Source organism: Dipodomys spectabilis, unplaced genomic scaffold (assembly GCF_019054845.1).
Source record: "Dipodomys spectabilis isolate Male_0828 unplaced genomic scaffold, ASM1905484v1 ptg000163l, whole genome shotgun sequence".
Classification (NCBI taxonomy): Eukaryota; Metazoa; Chordata; class Mammalia; order Rodentia; family Heteromyidae; genus Dipodomys; species Dipodomys spectabilis.
Window position 1 is genome coordinate 11,720,540 of NW_024870840.1, and position 23,079 is coordinate 11,743,618.

General features: G+C 37.6%; 1 protein-coding gene across 4 annotated transcripts in view; it reads left to right on the plus strand.

Moving 5' to 3' along the window:
* The first annotated feature begins 4,772 nt into the window (after positions 1–4,772).
* Positions 4,773–23,079, plus strand: part of Scyl2 (SCY1 like pseudokinase 2) — a 44,171-nt gene continuing 25,864 nt past the window's right edge. For 2 of the 4 annotated variants that reach the window (XM_042693022.1, XM_042693025.1), the window contains exons 1-4: positions 4,773–5,009; positions 16,643–16,840; positions 19,030–19,187; positions 20,100–20,244. In XM_042693022.1, coding sequence (XP_042548956.1) covers positions 16,664–16,840; positions 19,030–19,187; positions 20,100–20,244 — 480 coding nt within the window. In that variant the 5' untranslated portion in view covers positions 4,773–5,009; positions 16,643–16,663. Of the gene's footprint in view, positions 5,010–5,243; positions 5,395–6,707; positions 6,818–9,180; positions 9,276–16,642; positions 16,841–19,029; positions 19,188–20,099; positions 20,245–23,079 lie in introns of those variants that run through there. The other 2 variants (XM_042693023.1, XM_042693024.1) reach the window with 2 other exon arrangements.

The following is a 23,079-nucleotide window of genomic DNA, read 5'->3' on the forward strand; positions in this document are numbered from 1 at the left end:
AGGCCCTATGTTCAAGCCCCAGTACTGACACAAAGCAAACCAATAAACAACACACAAACAAAACCCAAAACAAAACTATCTGGTCATCTCATTTGCTTGTCAAAATATTAGTCTTCCTTGGAGTTCTCTTCTAGACCCTCTTCTGATTCTATCCCTCTTCTTTGGGTCTTCTGTTCCTTCATCTGGCCTCTCTTAACTCTTGATAAACTATACTCGAGTATAGTTTGGACAAATTATAGACAAATTGTGCTTGTCATGTCTTTTATAATTTAACCCAATGCAATAAAGGGTAAAGCCATTAACAATATGTGTCTGTATTCCTCCCAATGGTTCTATTAGGTTCATCTTTCAATTACTAGTTGCATTATCAGGAGAGAAACAAGTAGATGAAGGAAACAGTAATGAAGAGGAAAAACAGTAAAGGAGGTGGGCCTTGTCTGAGTAAGGGAAAGCACAGAGATGTTTTTTAGAGCAGTTTATACAATGGACAAAGAACACTCATAAAAAGATGGTCTTGGATTACAAATAATAAGTGCTGTTAGTGAATCTGTATGTTTTCTCTGTTAGGACAGACAATAGCACTTCTAGTTACTCTGGTTATGGCCATTATGAAAAATAAACTAAAGGTTATTGGTCATATGTTACCTTACTGGTCTTCTCTGATGTAATTGCTATGTAGGAGTAAATTCTTACTGGGAGGAGGAGCAGGGTCAGCAGATTGAGGACACTTAAGTCAGTCTGTGGAAGCAGTAAAATATTAGTGGTTGCCAGGGGTAAGAAGAAGAATGAGAAGGTGGACATGGAGGGTTTTTAGAGCACAGACACTATTTTGTATGATACTAGGATGATGGGCACATCATTATATGTTGGTTTTAACATTAGAATGCACAACCGTAATGTGAACTATAGGCATTAGGAGATAATGGTTTTGTTAATGGAAGTTTTAACTTTATTACCACTCGGGTGCAGGATGTTGATAGTGTTATAGTAAATAGGAAATGTCCCCCACAGGCTCACATGTTGGACACTTGGTCTCCATCTGGTGACACTAGTTTGGGAGGTGGTAGAAACTTTAGGAAGGGGCCCTCACTAGTGGAAGAGGTCACTGGGAATGTGTCTTTGAAGATTATACCTAGTCCTGCAATTCCTGACTCTCAGTTTCCTGTCTGTCATGAGGTGAGCAGTCTCCATGATGTTTTGTCTCATTACCAGCCCAGAATCAACAACATCAAGGAATATGGATTGAAGTCTCCAAAACTCTGAGCTAAAAGTATTTTTCTTGCAAATTATGAGCCTTTCAGTTCTCAAGGATTTTGGTCAGAGAAAGGAGAAAACTAGCTAATATTGTTGTAGGGGAAGAGAAGAAGTATACAAGATGTCTGTACTTTCCACTAAAGTTTGTGTTGAAACTAAGTTGGTTTTAAAGTCTACTTAAAAAAACAAACAATTCTTTCTTACAAAGTTCTGGGAAAATTACCTTCTTTTGAAAGGTGGAGAACATAGTATTTTGTAGAGCTGGATTCCTATTCACTCTATGAATATACAATCCTCAATTCTTCACTGATTTTTTAAAAAAACCATTTCATCTTCTAGTATATTAAAAAGATGCAAATTCTTCAATGGATACAGGTCCAACATTTAAATTCACATTTTAATTAATTTATTAAAATATATGTATCCATTTCCTGTTGCCTAAAAGAATTTTAGGCAACTTTCAACTAAAGATACAAGTAATTTAATAAAACTACACCAAAAGAGGACAAATTAGCTAAATAGAAAACAATATATGAATTCAAGTGTAACTTAACAGAGTAATTATGATGGAATAGAAAGTTTATGCTCTAATCTGCTAGAGAACCTTTGCTTTTAAACACATTGGCTAAGTCATTTTACAAAAGTAGGAAGCTATCAATTCCTCAGTCATAAGGGTTTTTTTTTTGTTATAAATTCTGAAAACTTTATGTAATAATATCCTTTGACATAGCCTTTAAACAAATGCAGAAATAGCTCCATTTTTACATGACTGACTCCTTAAAAACTCTTGAAAATATAACATTCAAGCTTAGTTAACTGGAGAAGTTTGGCCAGGCTCTAGCTACATTAACCTCAAAAGTCTCTTTACTTTTATTTCATCAATTAACCAATTCTGAATAACCTTTTTTTTTTTTTTTTGTCAGCCATGGGGCTTGAACTTAGGGCTTGGGTGCTATCCCAAGCGTAGTGCTCTACTACTCAAGCGTAGTGCTCTACCATTTTGAGCCACAGCACCATTCCTAGTTTTCTGGTGATTAATTGGAGATAAGAGTCTCATGGACTTTGCTGTCTGGCCTGGATTTGAACTGTGATTTTCAGGTTTCAGCCTCCTGAGTAGCTAGGGTTACAGGTATGAACCAACAGCACCCAGGTTGACTTACCTTTTTTCTTTTGCAAAAACATAAGATGATTTATAGTCTAGAAACCAGTAGAGACTACTATTAGAATCTACAAATTCCAAGACTTTCTCATTTTTCAATAATTTCAAAGACAAAGTCCTTTAGGATGAGCAATGTCTCTGCTACTAAGGTATATATTTTGCATAAGATGAACTAATACTACATCAACAACATCAAAACTGGTGAAAACATCTTTATACGCTTGTAAATGATGACTTTTCACTTGGGTCTGATAGAAGTAAGTAATACTATCCAATAGCTGAGTAGCTTGAAAAGTATGGTAGTATCCTGGCAATAAAAGAACAAATCCAGTATATTACACAAAATATATAACTTCTGGCAATTATATTTTAAATTTTGAGTCAGACCTCACTGTCTAGGAAGGACCTAGGTCTGTAGCTCAGGCTGGCCTCAAATTCATGATGCTCCCACCTCACTGCCTCAGTTTCCTGAATGTTGAGATTATAGCTGTGTGCCACCCATCTGACTAGACTACCTTATATTTTTTCATGGCATATTCGAGGCAATTTTTCTTTTCTTTTTCTTCCCCCCACCCCCACGATTTTAGTGTAACTGTTAAAAGTAAAAAGGGAGACATGTCCTGTTCCACAAGTTAAGATTCTTTTGTAGGAGGGTAATTCTAATTTTTAAATTATTTTTATTTTTTTTTGTGGGTTGTGGGGCTTGAACTCTGGGCCTGGGCGCTGTCTCTGAGCTCTTCAGCTCAAGGGGAGCACTCTACCAATTAAGCCACAGTTGCCACTAATGTTTTTCAGGTGGTTAATTGGAGATAAGAGTTTCATGGGCTTTCCTGTCCGGTTTGGCTTTGAACTGTGATCTTCAGATCTCAGCCTCTTGAGTAGCTAGGATTATAGGTGTGAGCCAGCGGTGCCTAGCTTTGTAGGAGGATAATTTTTGAGCTGGGTGAGTCCATAAAGTCTAGGAACACCTAATTTTTAGACAGTGATTCTTGGTGGACCCCAAATACAGGTAATTTTCAGGACTTAATTTTTCAAAACATACCTTTCATTTTTTTCTGTTTTTAATCTATCCGTGAAGAAATCCTAGATTTTTAACATTTCAAGGGATAAGAAAAATTTAGATAACCCTATTTTTAAACTGAAAAAAAAAATTAAATTGTACTTACCACACAATTCATTATCCTTTTTTCTATGATAGGGATAGAACCTAAGAGTTGCAGGATGCTAAGAAATACTCAGCTCTACACCAGTTCAAATCCATTCTTTCAAAGTGCACAATCCTGTGGGATTTTTTTCCTTAGCATTCATAAAAATTTACAGCCATTACTATTATCTAATACCAGTCCAAGCAGCGACTCCCCCCAACTCGGTAATAGTTCAATAAAAAGAAATTAAGCGAGATAAAGGAGTAAGTTGAAGCGTCGGGAATGTTGTTTCTAGTTATTTGGGAGAGAAAAACTAAGAATTTATGCTATTTCTTTACTTTAGAGAACTGGAAACGGTATCCCCAATCTCAACATAAGATGCAAGATGTTTATGACAAAATGACAGAAATAAAAATCCATTAGTCAGATTCTTTTTGTAATGTCCGTCCGTCAGTCCCCAAGTATTGCGGGCAGAGCAGCGGGCAGTGTGCATGCACAGAGGCTGGCCGGAAGTGTGCGAAGACTGAGGAGAGGGGTTACCTGATGGGGTTGTGGGGGGAGTGGGGGACTGAGCCGGTCAGCGCAGGACAACTTACCTAACTTTCATTAAAGAAGTAAGAGCTAATCACTTCTTGTGTCTCGAAATGTAGCACAGTAAACAGCCAAGTCTGGGACTGGGTAGAAATGCAGAATATCCGACGGTACTTGTGAACCGTAGTCTGCATTTGACTAGGCTCTCTAGGTGATAAGTATGCATAGTAACACTTGAGGAGCACAGCTTTCCTGGCCCCTTCTGGGGAACTTTATGGAAGCACCCTCGGAAAAGGCCCGGCGTGGGCTCTTCAGGCCTGGCTCCAGAAAGATCCAGTGGCCTGAGAAGAGGGCGGGGTTTTTAGAGCCCGGAAGAACGAAGTCCAATCACCCGCCAGTCACCTGTTGCTCTACCTTTATTACACATCCGGCTAGGACCTATAGGGCTATGTCTTCCTTTTCTTGCAAAAGTCATCTCTAGAGCTCATAAAACGCGACCCGCTCCTCTCAGGGCTCGGAAGCTCGTTCTGGCCGCAAAAAGGAAACCGCGGAGTCAAAAGGACCGCTGTAAGCTCAAGTTTTGGCTCCGCCCCTGGCTCTGTAGCTCCGCCCCGCCGCCTCTCGGAGGCGGAGGGAAGTCTAGGCCCCGCCCCTTCCGATACAGCAGGAAGTGACGTCATGCGAGGGCCGGCAGGTCTCTGGCTCTTTCCCCTTCGGTATTCTTCCTCCCTAGTCCCTTCCCTTCCTTGCCCTGTTCCTCCTCCCGTCCCGGCCTGGGCGGCTACGCGGGCGGCCGAGGCCATGGAGTAAGCGGACTGTGGCGGCCAGGTGTGGGGAGGCCCGAGCAAGCGCAGTCTGGTGGCATCTAGGGGGCGGGGGAGGAGCCCCAGCACCGCCCCTCCTGGGACGAGCACCGGGAGGTGAGTGACGGACCGCGGGCTCCCGCCACCTCCCGCGGCGCCGGCGCCGGCGCGGTCGCGGTCGTTTGGCTCCTGTGGCCGGTGACGGGAGAATGGGGAATGACCCGCGCGCAGGGTAGGCCTGCCAGAACCACCGGGGCTGGCGACTGTTGCCTGGTGACCGGGCTGCGGACTGGGCGGGACGCTGGGCGTCCGTGAGACGCTGGGCCGGAGGAACGGCTAGCTCGAGAGAGCCAAGAGGCCCGAGTTCCCCAGAGAGGCCTTGGGGCGACCACGGACCTGGGTCATCTGCCGAGGGAGAGCTCCCGCGTCGTTCGGGAGCTCAGGTTTCTGCGGTGGAGATCTTGATATTCTTTTGGGAAATTGGACACTGCCCCAGGACTGGGTGAGACAGCTCCTGTCCGTTCTGAGGTCTGGCTTTGGTAACTAAAGTCACGGACCAGGGCCCTGCCCTCCCGGCGTCCTTCTCCGACTGTAGTTATAGTTCTCCAAGGGAAGGTTATTGTATGTGTGTGTGTGAGGTGGGTGGGGCAGGTGTTTTGTTAAGACTGAAATCTCCATCAGTGTACTCCTTGGTTTTCTAAATGACGGAAAAAGGATGAAGCTTAGACCGATAAAGCTTGCAAACACTGTGATCATATATACCTGTGACCAAAATTAAGGACACCAATGTTATCAAATCTGCCTAACAGGTTTGATGAGACCCCACACTGAAGTGACCTAAACGTACTGTGCCATAAGGGACCCAGTTGTAGGTTGCCAACTAGATTTTTTTTCTTTTTTTGTATATCAAATCCAGGAATTGTTTGTGTGATGATACTTTAAAGAACTGTATACTTGAGTAAGTTTTCTAAAAATAACGTGTCTCAGATGTGAAAAACTTAATAAGTAAAAATGTTCTAAACTAGCCAGTCATTATAAAACTTGATATTGAAAGTCAGGTGCTTGAAGATTCTTTTTGGACTTTGCAAGGACCGCCCCCCCCCCCTTCCCCCCAGGCTGCTTGAGGAAGAAGGGATTGTGTAAAGGAATGAGCCTTTATTCTTTTCAGGTCTGCTTTTGCACAAATGCAGAAACTTACTTTTTTTGTCTCTAAGATTCATAACAGCAAAACACAGTAAAACTGTAGTTCTATATAATGGAACATTGCTTTACAAACTCTATAGTTGGAAATAATTCAGTTACTTGAAATTCATGATCTACCGTGTTGTATTTCCATTGATTTCTATGGAAATTGAGATTTGACACTTCTCATGTCACATAGTTTCTCAGGGCTCTATTGATTTGCTACATTAATTACGACAGTTTAATCTTCATCTTTAACACTAGTCTAGTTCCAACCATCATCACTTATCTGGACTGCTTTATTTGCCCCCTGATTGTGGTCTACCTGTGGTTCTCTCAGTAGTTTTCCAAACTAGATGCAGTGTCTTTTTCATAATATGGATCTAATCACGTCTCCATATTTAAATCCTTCAGTGGCTTCTCATTGGTTTTAAGTTAGACTGAAATCCTTAACATGCCCTATAAGGCCATGCCTTGTGGCTTTCTGTTTGCCCTTTCAACTCTAGAATCCTTTCTGAACTTTTTTTCTTCCTTGTCCCTGGTTTATCTTTCTGTTCCTCAGTTGAATGGCTTTTGAAAATGCTCCTCCTTTTCTTTTCATTCAGTTAATGTTTGTCATACAATTCACTTCAGAGAAGATTTTTCCTGGCCAAGATAGATTTTCCTGTTTCAAGATACTATTGCAGGGTTGCCATGTTTATTATACTTAAATTAACAAGATGTTCTTCATATCTGGATACTGTGTAAGTACCTTAAGAAATGTTTATTAAATGAATGTGCTGGCATTGTATTAGCCATTGAACATACACTTTCATCTTTAATCATCACAGCAATCACCTGAGATCTGGATGGCTTTCCACCTTATAGATTAGAAATTGTGTAAGGGGGGCTAGATGGTGATAACAGCCCAAGTAAGTATTAGAATTGTCATTTGAACTGAGGTTTCCTTGACACCCAAGATTATACATACTTCTCATGCATTGCTGCACATCAGAATCAACTACAAATGCCTTAAGTGTTCATTTATAAATTCTGATTCCCAAAGTTTGAGATATACATTAATATCTATATGATTTAACAAATTACATAGGTTATTTAAATGTCCTCAAGCATTGGAGAACATTTGTCTTAGACAATGTTTGATCAGTTTATTTGCACACATTGTGGTTATATTGTGTTTCATATTTCATACTTCAAGAACTGTAGACTTCATGACCTTAATGAACATTTAGTGTAATTTCCTACTGAATTATTCCTTTGCTCATCTCCAGCTGAAGGGGCTGAATAGCAAGAATCTACTACTCTATTAGTTTTCCTTTTTAAAAAAATAACAGAATTTCAGCACTGATTAACTTTTTTTTTTTTTTTTTTTTGCCAGTCCTGGGGCTTGAACTCAGGGCCTGGGCACTATCCCTGAGCTGCTTTTGCTCAAGGCTAGCACTCTTATCCCTTGAGCCAGAGCACCACTTCTGGCTTTTTCTGTGTATGTGGTACTGAGGAATCAAACCCAGAGCTTCATGCATGCTAGGCAAGCACTCTACCACTAATCCACATTCCCAGCCCTGATTAACTTCTTAGAGAAAGTATAGCTTACTAATTATATAGGCTGCAATTATATAGGATGCCTTTTAAAAAACTTGGATGCATGGTGGGATGGGGTGAAGGGGTGGCTCAAGTGAAGCACAAGCCTGAAGTTTAATTCCCAGAATCTCTAAAACAACGACAACCACCTCTCCCCGCTCACAAATAACAGCTTTGGATTGAATGTCTCCTGAACTCATATTTTTGTTGAAGTTTTTAAGATTTTTATTTATTTACTTTTTTTGGTGGTGCTTGGATTGAACTCAGGGTTTATGCATGCATGGGCAAGTGCTTTCTACCATTGGATCACACTTCAAGCTCTCAAATTAACTAATTGATATTTAAACAAATGTTGCTTTATAAATTCTCATGTTGCTTTAAATTTTGCATTGTACACTGGTGTTAAATTTGCCAGTATCACTGCTGAATATTTTGTTTGTTATTCCAACTGAACTTAGCATGTTGATTTTTTATCTTTAGTAAGTATTCAATAACGTGTATATGAATGTAAAAGTCATTATACAAAGCTAAATCTCTAGTTTTTTTTTTTTAATTAGCCTTGTCTTCTGTAAGCTCTTTTTGCTCTACTGATAATAGTTAGATACTTTCTGTAGCCATACAGATAATGATTGTATTGAGTGGATATAATCTTTGTTCTGAAGATTAAACTAGAGTTCTGTTTAGACCAAAAAAATAATTTAAACCATTTATTCAAAACATTTTCTTGCCGGGTGCTGGTGGTTTATGACTGTAATCCTACCTACTCAGGAGGCTGAGTGAGGTATGAGGATTGTGGTTCAAAGCCAACTCTGGTATGAAAGTCTGTGAGACTCTTATCTCCAAGTAACCACCATTATCTTCAAGTAACCACCAAAAAACCATAATCTGAGTGCTCCTATAGAAGAAATATGTATTTCAAGACTGTATTTCTACATTCTTTCAATGTAAATAGATAAACACTGCTTGTGGGAGTGTGGTTACAACATTTTTGTCCCAAATTTTATTTTATTTTATTTTTTTTTTGTCAGTTGTGGGTCTGGAACTCAGGGCCCTGGTGCTGTCCTTGAGATTTTTCGCTTGCTCAAGGCCAGGGCTCTACCACTTTGAATCATAGCCCTACTTGTGGTTTTCTGGTTAATTGGAGATAAGCGTCTCTTACCTTAATTGGAGATCAGACTTCCCTGCTTAGGTTGACTTTGAACTATGATCCTTAGCTTTCAGCCTCTTGAGTAGCTAGAATTACAGGCATGAGCCAATGGTGCTCCAAATTTTAAGAAGGATTCTATTAAAAGTATATAATATGCAAAAGTATTTTTTACTTAGAATTACAGAATTTCACTTTATGAATACTTAAGTACCAATGATTGTATAAGTGGTATTCTATTTCAGGCATTTATTGAAAGAAATATCAGACCCTTATTCTTATTTAAAGGATGTAACAGACTTTAGAGCTTATTCTGTATTTTAATGTTTTCAGTAGTCAGTGTGTGTTTTGTGCCTATTGATAGTCTATTATTCTTTGTAGGTACCATGAGACTGAAAGTCATTAAATATAATTTCATTGTCATATGTAATTAAAGTAGCATTATTTATGCTGCAATATTTTCAACAAAGATACAGGCAAATTCTACTTTTTTTTCTTTTCCCAATTGTGGGGCTTGAACTTAAGGCCTAGGCACTGACTCTGAGTTTTTTTTTTTGTTTTTTTTTTCTCAAGGCTACCACTCTACCACTTTCAGCCACAGCTCTACTTATGGTTTTTAGGTGGTTAATTGGAGGTCATAGTCTCATGACCTTTCCTGCCTAGGCTGGCTTTGAACCATCATCTTAGATCTCAGCCTCCTGAGTAGTTAGGATTACAGGTGTGAGCCACCAATGCCCCTAGCTAATTCTATTTTTAAGTATTCTTGAAGTTGTATTATTAGGAAATTCAAGAATTTTTTAGCTTAAATGTAATTTTTCTATTGTGTTCCTCCTCTAGAGTTCATGAGCAGGCATAACTAAAAAGAATTACCAGTTTCTTTTAGCTCCCTGCCAGCAACATCTTGCACTACAATACTCCACCCACTTTCTGCAAAGTGCATATCAATTCTAGTGTTAGAACAGATTGACCTACTGATCCTACTCAAGGCCAGATGATTACTGAGTGCAAGATGGTAGAGTGATACAATATTGGGGTATTAATGAGATTATCTTAAATCTTATTCAGGCTGTGATTTAAGAGATGAAGGTAGTTGAATTTCTAGGAAGTATACAAGAAGAACTGGCTTTCATGAATAAGCAATTCTGTCCTTTATAACTCATTATTGGGTGGGGGGAGCTCATTTTTATCTTCATTAGTAAATATTTGTAAAGCTGTCATTTTAAGAAAGAGTTTGGACTCCAGGTTTCTTACATGTCAAATGACTATTTAATTAATTAATTAATTAATTAATTTTTTTTGCTGGTCGAGGGGCCTGAACTCTGGGCCTGGGCACTGTCCCTCAGCTCTTCAGCTCAAGGCTAGTGCCCTACCTCTTAAGCCACAGCTCCACTTCTGGCTTTTTCTGCTTATGTGGTGCTGAGGAATTGAACCCAGGGCCTCATGCATGCAAGACAAACACTCTACCACTGAGCCACCTTCCTAGCCCCTCAAATGACTATTGGCTCATTGAGATTATTCTGTCTTTGGCCCTCTGTTACTTTTATCTGAGTGTCCTCAGATGACCTTTGCAAGGGCATAGTCTTTCTTTCTTTTGCCAGTCTCAGGGCTTGAACTTAGGGCCTGGCACTGCCTCTGAGCTGCTTTTGCTCAAGGGTAGCAATCTACCACTTGAGCCACAGCGCCACTTCCCACTTTTTCTGTGTATGTGGTACTGAGGAATGGAACCCAGACTTCATACATGCTAGACAAGCACTCTACCACTAAGCTACATTCCCAGCCTGCAAGGGCATAGTCTTTCTATACTGATTCATGGTGCAAGATTTTGTGTGTGTGTGTGTGTGTGTGTGTGTGTATGTGGGAACTGATCCTGGGGTTTGAACTCAGGGCCTGAGTGCTGGCCCTGAGCTGTTTTTGCTCAAGGCTAGTGCTCTACCACTTGAACCATAACTCTGCTCCCCCCCCAACCCCCAGCCTTTTTGTAGTTTAATGGAGATAATAGTCTTACAGACTTTTGTGCTTGGGCTGGCTTTAAACTGCAATCCTCAGATCTTAGCCTCCTGAGTAGCTAGGATCACAGCCATGAGTAGACAGTGCCCTGCTTGTGGGGCTAGATTTTTACTGTAAGTGTAGACATTTTTTCCCCCTAAGTTTTAGGCCTTTGTATTAAAAAAAATACTTTATAGCTCCATATAATTGTTATTTGGGAAATTCAGATGTTGATTATCTAAAATTGAATTATTTCTCCCACAAAATAGTTATCTTCTACATAGTCTGCCTTGGTGTAAAGTGTTTCATCTCCACTCCGACTCTGAAATTGGAAATAGGAGAAGTAAATTCCTTGCTGTGTGTCTTTCATTTGGTCACCACTGAGTTTTTTAGTTTTAACTCATACTTGTTTCTTTTTGTGTTTTCATACTTTTTTCTTATTCTCCTTCACTGATACTTCAATTCAACCTTTAAAGAATTTGTTTCAAATGAGAAGTATAACATAAAATTGTTTAAATAATAGGCAATATCATAAGTATAATTGTGATAGCATGTTACTAAGCATATTACAATTGTATTTCTTTCTTTTTTTTTTTTTTGTCTGTCATGGGGCTTGAACTCTGGGCCTGGGCGCTGTCTCTCAGCTCTTCAGCTCAAGGCGAGTGCTCTACCACTTGAGCTACAGCGCCACTTCCGGTTTTCTAATGGTTTATTGGAGATAGGAGTCTCACGGTCTTTCCTGCCCGGGCTGGCTTTGAACCGCGATTCTCAGATCTTAGCCTCCTGGGTAGCTAGGATTACAGGCGTGAGCCACCGGCACCAGCTACAGTTGTATATTTTAATATATTTCTATTTTAATACTTTATAACTACAGTTATAAATATGATTATGTAATTATGCAATAGATATCCAGGCACCTTTCAAGCATCCCCTTTACCCACCACTTCTTCCCTATCTTCCATGTCTGTATTTCCAGGTGTCCTTTCTTTTATTTTGTTGCTTTGTTTATACTCTGTAAATAGTATATAGTATCCCTAAAGTATGTATTACAGTTCTTTTCAGTATTGCTGTATTCCCTCCTGCCATCCCTAGGACATCTTTTACTATACTCAATGGAGTGATGAATCATCTATTCATGTCTTAAACCCTCTGAGATTCTCATAGCTTGATTACTTATTAATTTTTCTTGGTAATCTGTTTTTTATAGACTCCTTTACCATATTTATTCTTTTCCTTTAGCTTTTGTCTAAAATTGGTTCTAGTTTACTTTGTGTTTTTACTCTTATATTTGTCCCATTCTCTGGTTCACTCCTACTCTTTGTTTTTGAGACATGATCTTTGTAGTGCAGGTAGCCTCTGACTCCTGATCCTTCTGCCTTCTGAGGCATCTAGATTTACAGGTGTGTGCCACCATGCCCAACTTTAGAAAACACTTTTTTGTTCCTCTTTTTTTATCCTATAACACTTTGTGCATATATATTCTTTAGTTTTTTATCATTCTGTAGGCTAATACTGTGGTTGCTTTATTTATCTGTCTCTTCCTCTCTTAATGGTAGATTCCTTATAGTTTATTTTCCTTTACTTCCTAACTTATTACACTGTCAGGTACGTAGGGTGTACACGTCAATAAAACTTAAGTTACCAGATGAGCTTCCATGTCTGTTCCCACCTTATGCAGTGCTAACTCTGTTTAGGTGATGGATTGGCACCTCAAATTTGCCTATTGACTCTCAAAACTATACACTCTTTAATTAATAAAGGTCTTTGTCATTTCTAGAGCGTATTGTGATCTTTTTTCTCTTCATATCTTGGCAAATGGTAATAATCCTTTCTGTTACATTCCTCTTATATTTTTTCTGTTGTATTTCCTTTTATATTTTTTTGCCTTCTTGCAAAACTTATTTTTCAGCTCATAATATTTCTGTAGGATGATACATTCATATTTTTTTAGTGATGGAATTCTTTCAGTCTGAGTGCTATTGGACTTATTCCCTGAAGAACAGACATGTTTCCATTTTCATCTATAATACTAATTTATAAGGAGGTGAATGACATGTAATATAGTTAGGTAGAGTTATAGGAACTCCTCAGGGCTTGAGTTCTATCTCTGAGCTTCTCTCTGCTCAAGCACTCTACCACTTGAGGCACAGCACCACTTCAGGCTTTTTTTTGTGTATGTGGTACTGAGGAATAGAACCCATGGCTTCATACACATGCTAGGCAAGCATTCTACCACTAAGCCACATCCCTAGCCCCTTTAAATTATCTTTCAGTAATTACATGAAGAGATTTCAATTCAACATGTCAGTGTATGACAATTCATCTTAATCAGTGTCACTCTTTCCATTGTTCATGGTTCTTTCTTACCTCTCCCAGCTCCACCTATCTCCTCAAGTTACCTGGTTCCATTTATACATATGTGCAGCAAATATTATGATTGTATTTGCCTCTCTCCATTCATCTGTCCCTCTTTCCCCCTCCCTGACAACACATGTTCCAGCTTCCCAGAATTCATTTTGTTAAACTGTAAGTTAGTTGTTCATAGGAGTTATACCATTGTAATCCTCCCCTGCTTATACCGTACTTTAGTCAATTCATCTCTGCGCATATATATATCTGTATAAATCTAATTTCCATATCTGAGAGAAAACATGCACCCTTTGCCTCTGAGTCTGACTTATTTAACATAATTTTTCCAAGTCCATTTCCCTGCATATGACATAATTCTTCCTGAGGGATGAGTAAAATTCCATCATACATATGTATACATATATATTTGTGTGTATACATGTGTATATAAATATGCATGTGTGTGCATGAATGTATAAATGTACATACATATGCCACATTTTCTGATGCACTTAACCATTTTGGGGCATCTGGGCATTTCCGTAACTAAGCTATGGTGAATAGTGCTGCATCAGTGAACATGGGCATATAAGTGCCTTTATTTATCCTGATTTGTCATCTTTGTGATAAATGTCTGTGAGTGTTATTGCTGCATCCTAAGGTAGTTCTTTGTTTAGTATTTTGAGGAATGGAAATTGGTTTTAAATAAGATTTTCTCTCTTTACTTCCCTATCAAAATCAACAGCAGTTATCTATGGAGAGCAACTTGCCATAGCAAATAAATGTTTTCATAATTCCAAGACCAATATTCCGTAGCTGCTTGCAAAAAATCCAGCATTTAATTTAAAAAGGAGAGTGCATTAATTTCTACATATACTTTAAATCCTTCATTAAAAAGGTAGGTAATATTTGTGTAAATATAATTAATGGAGAAAACAGTACAGACCAGTGTTTTTCTCTAGTGGTCTTGAAATACTTTCACTCTTGTATCACAAAATAATTTTGAAAAACAGTACACCCTTTGCATGTTTTTACGTTGATAACATCTATTTCTTCTTTTAGAAGCTTAAATAGTTGCAAAGGATCTTAATTTTAGGTTGCTATATATTGTTATTTTGTGTTGTTTTATCAAAACCTTGGGGTTTATGTTTATCAGTTGAAATATATGTTATCACAGATATACATCACCTGTGTGTGTATGTCACTGAGTTTGAACCCAGACCCTCTGACATGGTAAGCCACCACTCCAGGATTAAACATTTTAATAGAGTTGTAAATAGGCTATAGTTAAATCTTTTTAAAATCTAATTTGACAATCCCTGCCTTTTGATTAAAATTTTAAATCATTTACACTTAATGTAATTATTGATGCAGTTGGTTTTAAGTCAGTCCTCTTGCTCTTTTCTATTTGCCATGTTAGTCTTTTGTTCCTCCTTTTTTCCTAATTTATATATTCTGTTTATTTTAGGATCCCAAATTTTTACAATTTAGTTTAGGATTCCATTTTATCACTACTATTATATCTTTATTATTTAGCTTGGGGTTTAGAGTTTCTTTTTTGTTTTGGTTTTGTTTTTGCCAGTCCTGGGGCTTGAACTCTAGTCCTGGGTGCTGTCCCTAAGCTTCTTTTGCTTTACCGCTTGAGCCATAGTGCTACTTCCAATCTTTATGAGTAGTTTACTAGAAATAAGATTCTCATAGAGTTCCAGTCCCACCTGGCTTTAAAACACAATCCTCATATCTGAGCCTCCTGATTAGGATTACATACGTGAGCCACCTGTACCCAGCTGGGGTTTTTTTTGGTCCTGAGGCTTGAACTCTGGGTTTGGGTGCTGTCCCTGCACTCTTCAGCTCAAGGCTAGTGCCACAGTGCCACTTCCGCTTTTCTAGTGGTTTATTGGAGATAAGAGTCTCACGGACTTTCCTGCCTGGGCTGGCTTTGAACCATGATCCTCAGATCTCACCTTCCTGAGTAGCTAGGGTTACAGGTGTGAGCCACTGGTGCCGGCTATGTGTTTTTTTTTTTTTTTTTTAAATATTCTATTATCATATATCAGTTGTACAAAGTATATATTACTCTGATGTTTCCACTCAAGTATACAGTGTATTCCAGGCAATCTCAACCTCTCTTCTCTACTTCCTAAAACAATTTCAGTGGGTTTCATAGTTCTCATACAAGCACATTTTCTACTTCAATTATACACAGACTCATTCATCCTCCCTGCTAGACTAAAAACCTTCTAGTAGATATAATCCGATTACCAACTGAGCCTGCCTCTCCTTCCTGGCCCCTCCAAATCTCTATTGATCTACAACTTCTTTTTTTCTTTCTTGTTTAAAAAAATTATTATCTTTTAGATGTACAAAGGAGTTGCCTAAACAAAGCAGTTTATAAATACAATGTATCTTAATGTCACTCCTTTCAATATTAAGTTTATAATCTAATCTAGTTTCTATATAGAGGGAAAAACATGCATCTTTTGTCTCTCTGGGCCTGAGTGCACCTAGCATAACGTAATATTTTCCAGATCTTTCCATTTCTTTACAAATGATGCAGTATCTTTCTAATGGATGAATAAAATTCCATTGTGTATATACACCATATTTTCTTGATCGATTTGTCCACTGAGGGGCATCTAGACTGATTCTATGTCTTGGTTATGGTGAATACTGCTGCAGTAAACATGGTTGTGCAGATAGCTTTATCTGTAATCTTTTGGGTAAATGTCCTGGAGTAGAATTTCTGGATCATAGGGTAGTTGTATGTTTAATTTTGTGAGGAACTTTCACACTATTTCCAGAGTGGTTGAACAATTTTACATTCCTACTAACAGTACATTAGGGTTCCCTTTTGACCACATCCTTGCCAGCATATGTTACTGTTTACTTGATAATGGCCATTCTAACACTGGTGTGGAATCTGGCTGGAATCAGCATCGAACTATGATCCTCAAATCTCAGCCCTCTACATAGCATAGCTAGAATTACAGGTGTGAGACATGAATCTTAATATTTATTCTCTCTCTGCTTTCATGTCACTTTTTTTTTTTTTGTCAGTCATGGGGCTTGAACTCGGCCTGGGTGCTGTCCCTCAGCTATTCAGCTCAAGGCTAGCACTCTACCACTTGAGCTACAGTGCCACTTCTGGTTTTCTGGTGATTTATTGGAGATAAAAGTCTCCTGGACTTTCCTGCCTGAGCTGGCTTTGAAGTACAATCCTCAGATCTCAGCCTTCTGAGTAGCTAGGCTTACAGGCATGAGCCACAGGCACCTGGCTGTGTGTTTTCTTGATGAGAGAGAACTGATGTGATACAGTTTGGTAGTTTGACTCTAAGTAAATTTTCACTCAGGCGGATTGAGCTCTCTGAAGACAAAACTAATGTATGAGTAATAAGTATATGACATTGTTTTGGTCATTCTTTGGGGGTTAAATTTTTCAAACTAGATTATGAGTAAGTACTTAGATAAATAGAAAGTAATTAATTCTTCTATGTCCTTTTGTTTTTAGGTAACTATAACTACTGCAGCCATGGAGTCCATGCTTAATAAATTGAAGAGTACTGTTACAAAAGTAACAGCTGATGTCACTAGTGCTGTTATGGGAAATCCTGTCACTAGAGAATTCGATGTTGGTCGACACATTGCAAGCGGTGGCAATGGGCTAGCATGGAAGATTTTCAATGGCACAAAAAAGTCAACAAAACAGGTAAGTCACTCAGCCTAATTGGAAAACAAATCACACATGCCAAATGCCTTTAAGTACATGTTTGAGTTTTTATGTTAAGAAATGCCAAAAATTTTTTAGTGAGTTCTTAAGTGGTCTCTGCAGTTTTTGTTTCATCTTATGAGATCATACAACTAAATATGTTTATACCTTGAATCTTGTTTATTGTGACTGTCACCTTGCAATCTACTTTTGCTTGCTTGCATAAGAAATAAAATAAATAAATACTGATTGTGTATTCCTAACTGAAAATGAATTTTAAAAGCTTTTGACCCTACATATTTCTTTTTGTTAGCATTTTGAATTTCAGATTTTCATATTAGCAATGCTTAATCTGATAGCAAAGAAATAAAAATAGTCGGAAATTATCTTATATTTAAAGTAATGTTAAATTTACTAGTTAAAACAAAGGGAAGGTATTTAAAAAATAGTTAATAATCTGTTTTGACCTGTGTATATATCTGTCATCTTTGACCTAAAATAGTAAATGAGTCGTTGAAAGAATTTCATAAATTTATTTTATCAACTATATGTAGTCTTCCTCCCTAAGAGTGGTGAAATTGCAGTAGCTCCGGAGTCATTTCATGTCATTTTTTTTTTAAGACTTTAAACTTAAGACGCCTTGAAAAATAAACACATTTAAATTAGAAGCATTTGAAAAATGTGTTCTAACAGAACACTTACTAAAATAAGATTTTGCACATGAATGGTGAGATAGGGGTATAAACTTTTAGGTCACTTGTTTTTAGTTCAAATTAGTATTACATAAAACCCTTACTTGATTATTTTGTGTCTCTAATATTCAAAATAACTAAGGTCAGATTTGTATAAGTTGAGCATCCCTAATCTAAATATCTCTGAAATTCTCCAAAATCCAACCTTTAAAATATATATGGTTTTATTGTTGTTATTAAGGTGTTTTACAGAGGAGGCTACTGTTTCATAAATCAGTTAATGAGTACATTTCTTTTTTGGACGGTGTCACCCCTTCCTTGGACAGTGTCACCCCTCCCTTAGTTTTACCCTCCAATCCCTGCTTACAGGTCACATAGTTAATTTTCCACATAGTGTCTACTGAGTACCATGACTGAATATGTTCACTTTTCCTTCCTCCATTTCTGTTCCCCACTGACCCCCTTCAAAAGACAAAAAGCAACAACAACAAATCCCCAAAGCAAAAACAGATGAGATATGAGTACACATGCTCTTAGCAGATATAAGTTGTAAATGATTTAAAAAAGAAGTGGTAGGGGAGCAGCTTCCTGTGCAGGCAACCATTTAGACTCTGCCTATATTAAGATGAGAAGTAGGATGATAGTATAGATTATATTTCAAAGCTGCTTACAAATTAGGTTTTTATATAAACAAATGGTATCTGACACATGACCCCTTGACATTCAACCTATGTTTTAAAGGGTTTCGAAAGAATTTCCTAGTATTTTCTAGCATTTTCAGGATTTTCTAGTATTCAGGATTATTATTATACATTTAAAGTTAACCATTCTAACTTATATTTGAATTCTGGTTAAATAAGAGATTATTGTGTATGGAAAAATGAAAAACAATTTCTTTATACTGCTCATATCATCACAATTCTAATTCTGTTCCTCTTTAGTTAATTAATTAATAATAAATCAGTTGTACGTATTTATTTTGATGTGGACTTTTGCTAGCGAATCACATCATCCTGCCTCAGACTCCTGAGTATTGGGATAACATGTTCCTCCATACTGTTTTCCTATATTCTCTTCTTTTTTTGTTGGTAGTGGGGCTTGAACTCTGGGCCTGGGCACTGTCCCTGAGCTCTTCAGCTCAAGGCTAGTGTTCTACTACTTGAGCCACAGTACTACTTCCGGCTTTTTCTGTTTATGTGGTGCGAGGAATTGAACCTGGGGCCTCATGAATGTGAGACAAGCACTCTTACCACTGAGCCACCTTCCCAACCCTTCCTATATTCTCTTTAGATGAGGCTCTGGGAATCACCCAGAAAAGTATCACAGAGGTGCTAAAATATTCATGGCTAATGTTTTTGAAAAAAAAACTAATGTTTTTGAGTTATTTCTCTGTGTACACTATTGTGTACAGATATGTAATTTAAGTAGACACTGAGATATCATTTTAGTACTTTTATGTATTGCTTCAGTAAATTAGTTATACAATTCTTTTGTTAGGAAGTAGCTGTTTTTGTCTTTGATAAGAAGCTGATTGACAAATACCAAAAATTTGAGAAGGATCAAATCATTGATTGTCTAAAACGAGGAGTCCAACAGTTAACACGGCTTCGACACCCTCGACTTCTTACTGTCCAACATCCTTTAGAAGAATCCAGGTAAAGTTCTACAAAAATATATATAATGGATGTCCTGAATTAATATTTACATATATATTTATATTTGAAATCTATTTCAAAAAAATTTTTTTTTGAGGTCTGGTCATGGGGCCTGAACTCTGGGCCTGGGCGCTGTCCCTCAGCTCTTCAGCTCAAGGCTAGCACTCTACCACTTGAGCCACAGTGCCACTTCCAGGTTTTTTTTTTTCTCTGCTTATGTGGTGCTGAGGAATCGAACCCAGGGCCTCATGCATGCAAGGCAAGCACTCTACCACTGAGTCACCTTCCCAGCTCTCTATTTCAAATATTATCAGTGAAAAATTCTTAGAAACTTAAGTGTTGTTTTGTATGGATTGGTTATTTCCCTAAAATATAACATATTTATAATGTGCATATGTGCTCTTCTTTTGAAATATCAATACTTTTTTCACATTTTTTATGGGTCTGTATGCTAACTGTATGCTCAGCTATAGTGGTCAAAAAGGGAAGATATCAGAGAAGTATGGAATGTAGTAATTGCCTGAGAGTAGGAGTCTGCTCATTTACTAGTATTTCTTGTCTTTTCAGTGAGTCATTATTGGGGGACAAAATGAGGTGTAGCTCAAGTGGTAGAGCACTAGCCTTGAGCTGAAGAGCTGAGGGACAGTGCCTAGGCCCAGAGTTCAAGCCTCATGACCAACAGCAAAAAAAAAAAATCATAATTATTATAATAGTTTAAAACATTGAGTGTTTTGTCCAGTATGGTTTACAAATCCTCTTGATTCTGTTGATTGAGGTGTGTATTTATGTGAAATTATACAAATTAAAAAGAGCCTACCTTACTGGTAACTTAATAAGAACTTTGATATTTCATGTATATTTGACTTTAATAATGTGTAAAATGATAGTAATACATATGTTTTTTTAAAACAGAGATTGCTTGGCATTTTGTACAGAACCAGTTTTTGCCAGTTTAGCCAATGTTCTTGGTAACTGGGAAAATCTACCTTCCTCTATATCTCCAGACATTAAGGATTATAAACTGTATGATGTAGAAACTAAATATGGTTTGCTTCAGGTATGTATTTTTTTATTCAACATGTAAAAGGGTTTTTTAAAAAGTAGTTTTTAGTTATTTATTAGCCATGTAAACTACTTTATGTAAATCTTTGATTTTTAATAACAATTTGAAAACTATTTCTATGGTCCATATTTTTTTTTCCTGAAGTTTATTAGGCTTAAATGGTATAATTTTTTTCATGTGTGCTGATAATGGAGCATAAACTTGGTTCCTTGTGCTCTATCTATTCTGCTTAAGACTGGTACTCTACCACCTGAGCCACACCTCTGCTTGGAGCTTTTTGGTGATTAATTAGAGATAAGAGTCTCAGGGACATTGCTGCCCTGGCTGGCTTCAAATCATGATCCTCCGATCTCAGGCCTTCTGAGTAGCTAGGATTACAGGGATGAATACCAGTATGCGACTCTTGCATTATATGCCATGTACATATATTTTATAACAGAATGTAAAATATAATGAGATATTTAATAAAAAATGGTCTACTTCTAAAAATTTAGTAGCTAATAAAGGGGTGCTATTAATGTTTTATATATGTCTGCTCTTTTTCAGGTTTTCTGTTCTCTATCAGAATAGTATCTTCCATACCATAGAGTAGATCAATGCAGTATGTGCTGAGTTTCTTGACAGGGATCATATTTTTTTAAAAAAATCTTTTAGAGGTATTACTAGCATAAGATAAAGTACCATATGCAAAGTAAACACTCTTGTAAGTTTGTCATATACATACCTGTGAAACCTTGAGCAAAGTCAAGCTACTAGTGTATGTCCATTACCATCAAGGGTTCCTTAAACTTCCGGTAATCCTTCCTTCCTGCTCCTTGTATACTCTGTGTTTCACCCAGGAGATCACTGACCTTAGATCAGTCTTTTTTTCCCCTAGAATTTTTTTTTTTAATTGTGAAAATACCATACAGAAGGGTTACAATTACATAGGCTAGGTAATGAGTACATTTCTTGCCTCCTCCTTTGTTTCCCCTCCCTAGAATTTTTTTTTTTTTTGGTCTGGTCATGAGGCCTGAACTCTGGGCCTGGGCACTGTCCCTCAGCTCTTCAGCTCAAGGCTAGCGCTCTACCACTTGAGCCACAGCGCCACTTCCGGCTTTTTTTCTTTTTGCTTATGTGGTGCTGAGGAATTGAACTCAGGGCCTCATGCATGCAAGGCAAGAGCTCTACCACTGAGCTACCTTCCCAGCCCCTTCCCTAGAATTTTTAAGTGGAATCCTATGGTGTATATTCTTTTAGTCTTCTTTCAGCCAACTTGGCAATTTTTGAGATTGACCCATTATGTTATATATACTTGATGATATATATATACATATCAATAGTTCATTTTTTTATTGCTGAGTACTGTTGTATGGATATGTAGCTTATTTATTTGTTTACCTCTTGATGGTCATTTGGATTGTTTCTACTCTTTTTGCTATTGTGAAAAAGCTCTTGTATTTGTATGCATTTTTTTTTTTTAGGGACATGTACTTGCATCTTATGTTCTTTTCTTTCTACGCTAATATTGGGGCTTGAACTCTGAGCTTCATGCTTTCACTCAGCTTTTTTGCTACTTAATCACATTCCTAGTCCATCAGTTTTCTGGCTAATTAGAGAAAAGTCTAATGGACATTTCTCCTTGTTTGTGTGTGTGTGTGTGTGTTTCCCTCTATGCTGGCCTTGAACTACAATTCTCCCTGTCTCTCCTTCCTGAATAGATGGTATTGCTGATGTACATTGCCATATTAGGCATCTAACAGGAACTTTTAAAGATGATTCATTGGTATATTTGTTCATTCAGAAACAAATATGTATTGGATTGTATCTGTTTGGCACAATTCTGGCTGCTGTATGTAGAGAACAAAACAAAAAATCCTGCCTTTTGCAAACATTTGCATGTGAGAATATAGATAATGAAATTTTGATAAGTGCTATGAAGAAAAAGAGTTTAAAAAGGAATGGTTTGTATGAGGGAGAGAGGAGACTTGCACTTTAAATTGGATAGTCCAGAACATCTCACTATAAAGGGGACATTTTAGAAAAGACTTGGAAAAGTCAAAGCAAGTCATATGGATACCCAGAGGAAGAATTGATATATTTTGGATTTTACTCTAGAAGAAAGTGGAAGAAAATTTAGAGGGTTTGAGCAAGAAAGTAATGATCTGAGTTACATTTTAACAGATTGTAGGAGAAATAGTTTTGGATTTCTTAGAGGGTAAGACAAAAGAATGACATCAAAGTGGATATAAGACAAGAAAATATTCAGTTAATCACATCTGGACTTTAGAACAGAGGCCTGAGCAGAAGTTGTTGGAAACAGTCAGCACATAGGTGATAGTTAAAACTGTGAGAATAATGAGAATATGGGAGGAGGTAGCAAATCATAGTGCTTCAAACCTTGGGAGAAATAAGGAAACTAGCAAAACAGGACTTTATAGAAAACTAAGAATAAAAATATTCTGGAAATCAAGATTACTAGCTTGCCAAAACCTCCCTCTTCCTGGAAACAAAAAAATCCAGCCTTCACTTCTGGGTAAAAATTTGATGACAATCTCTGGTACACATATAAAAATGAGCAATTATCAGTCCAATGCAAGAGTAAGTGAACATCAACTGAATATATAAACACTAAGCATGATATTCAGAAAACTGAATTTCAATATGAAGTATAAGTCAGTAAAAAATCTTAATATTCAGTCTCTGTATCTAAAGAACTAATTAGTGAATCTAGATTCATTCCTTCACATTTCAGACTATGGAACTAAATAAATCTTGGAAGCTAAAATCACTTCCGCTTATATGCCTATAAAAAGGAGCTTAATACAGTTGTCCCTTACCATATCATGG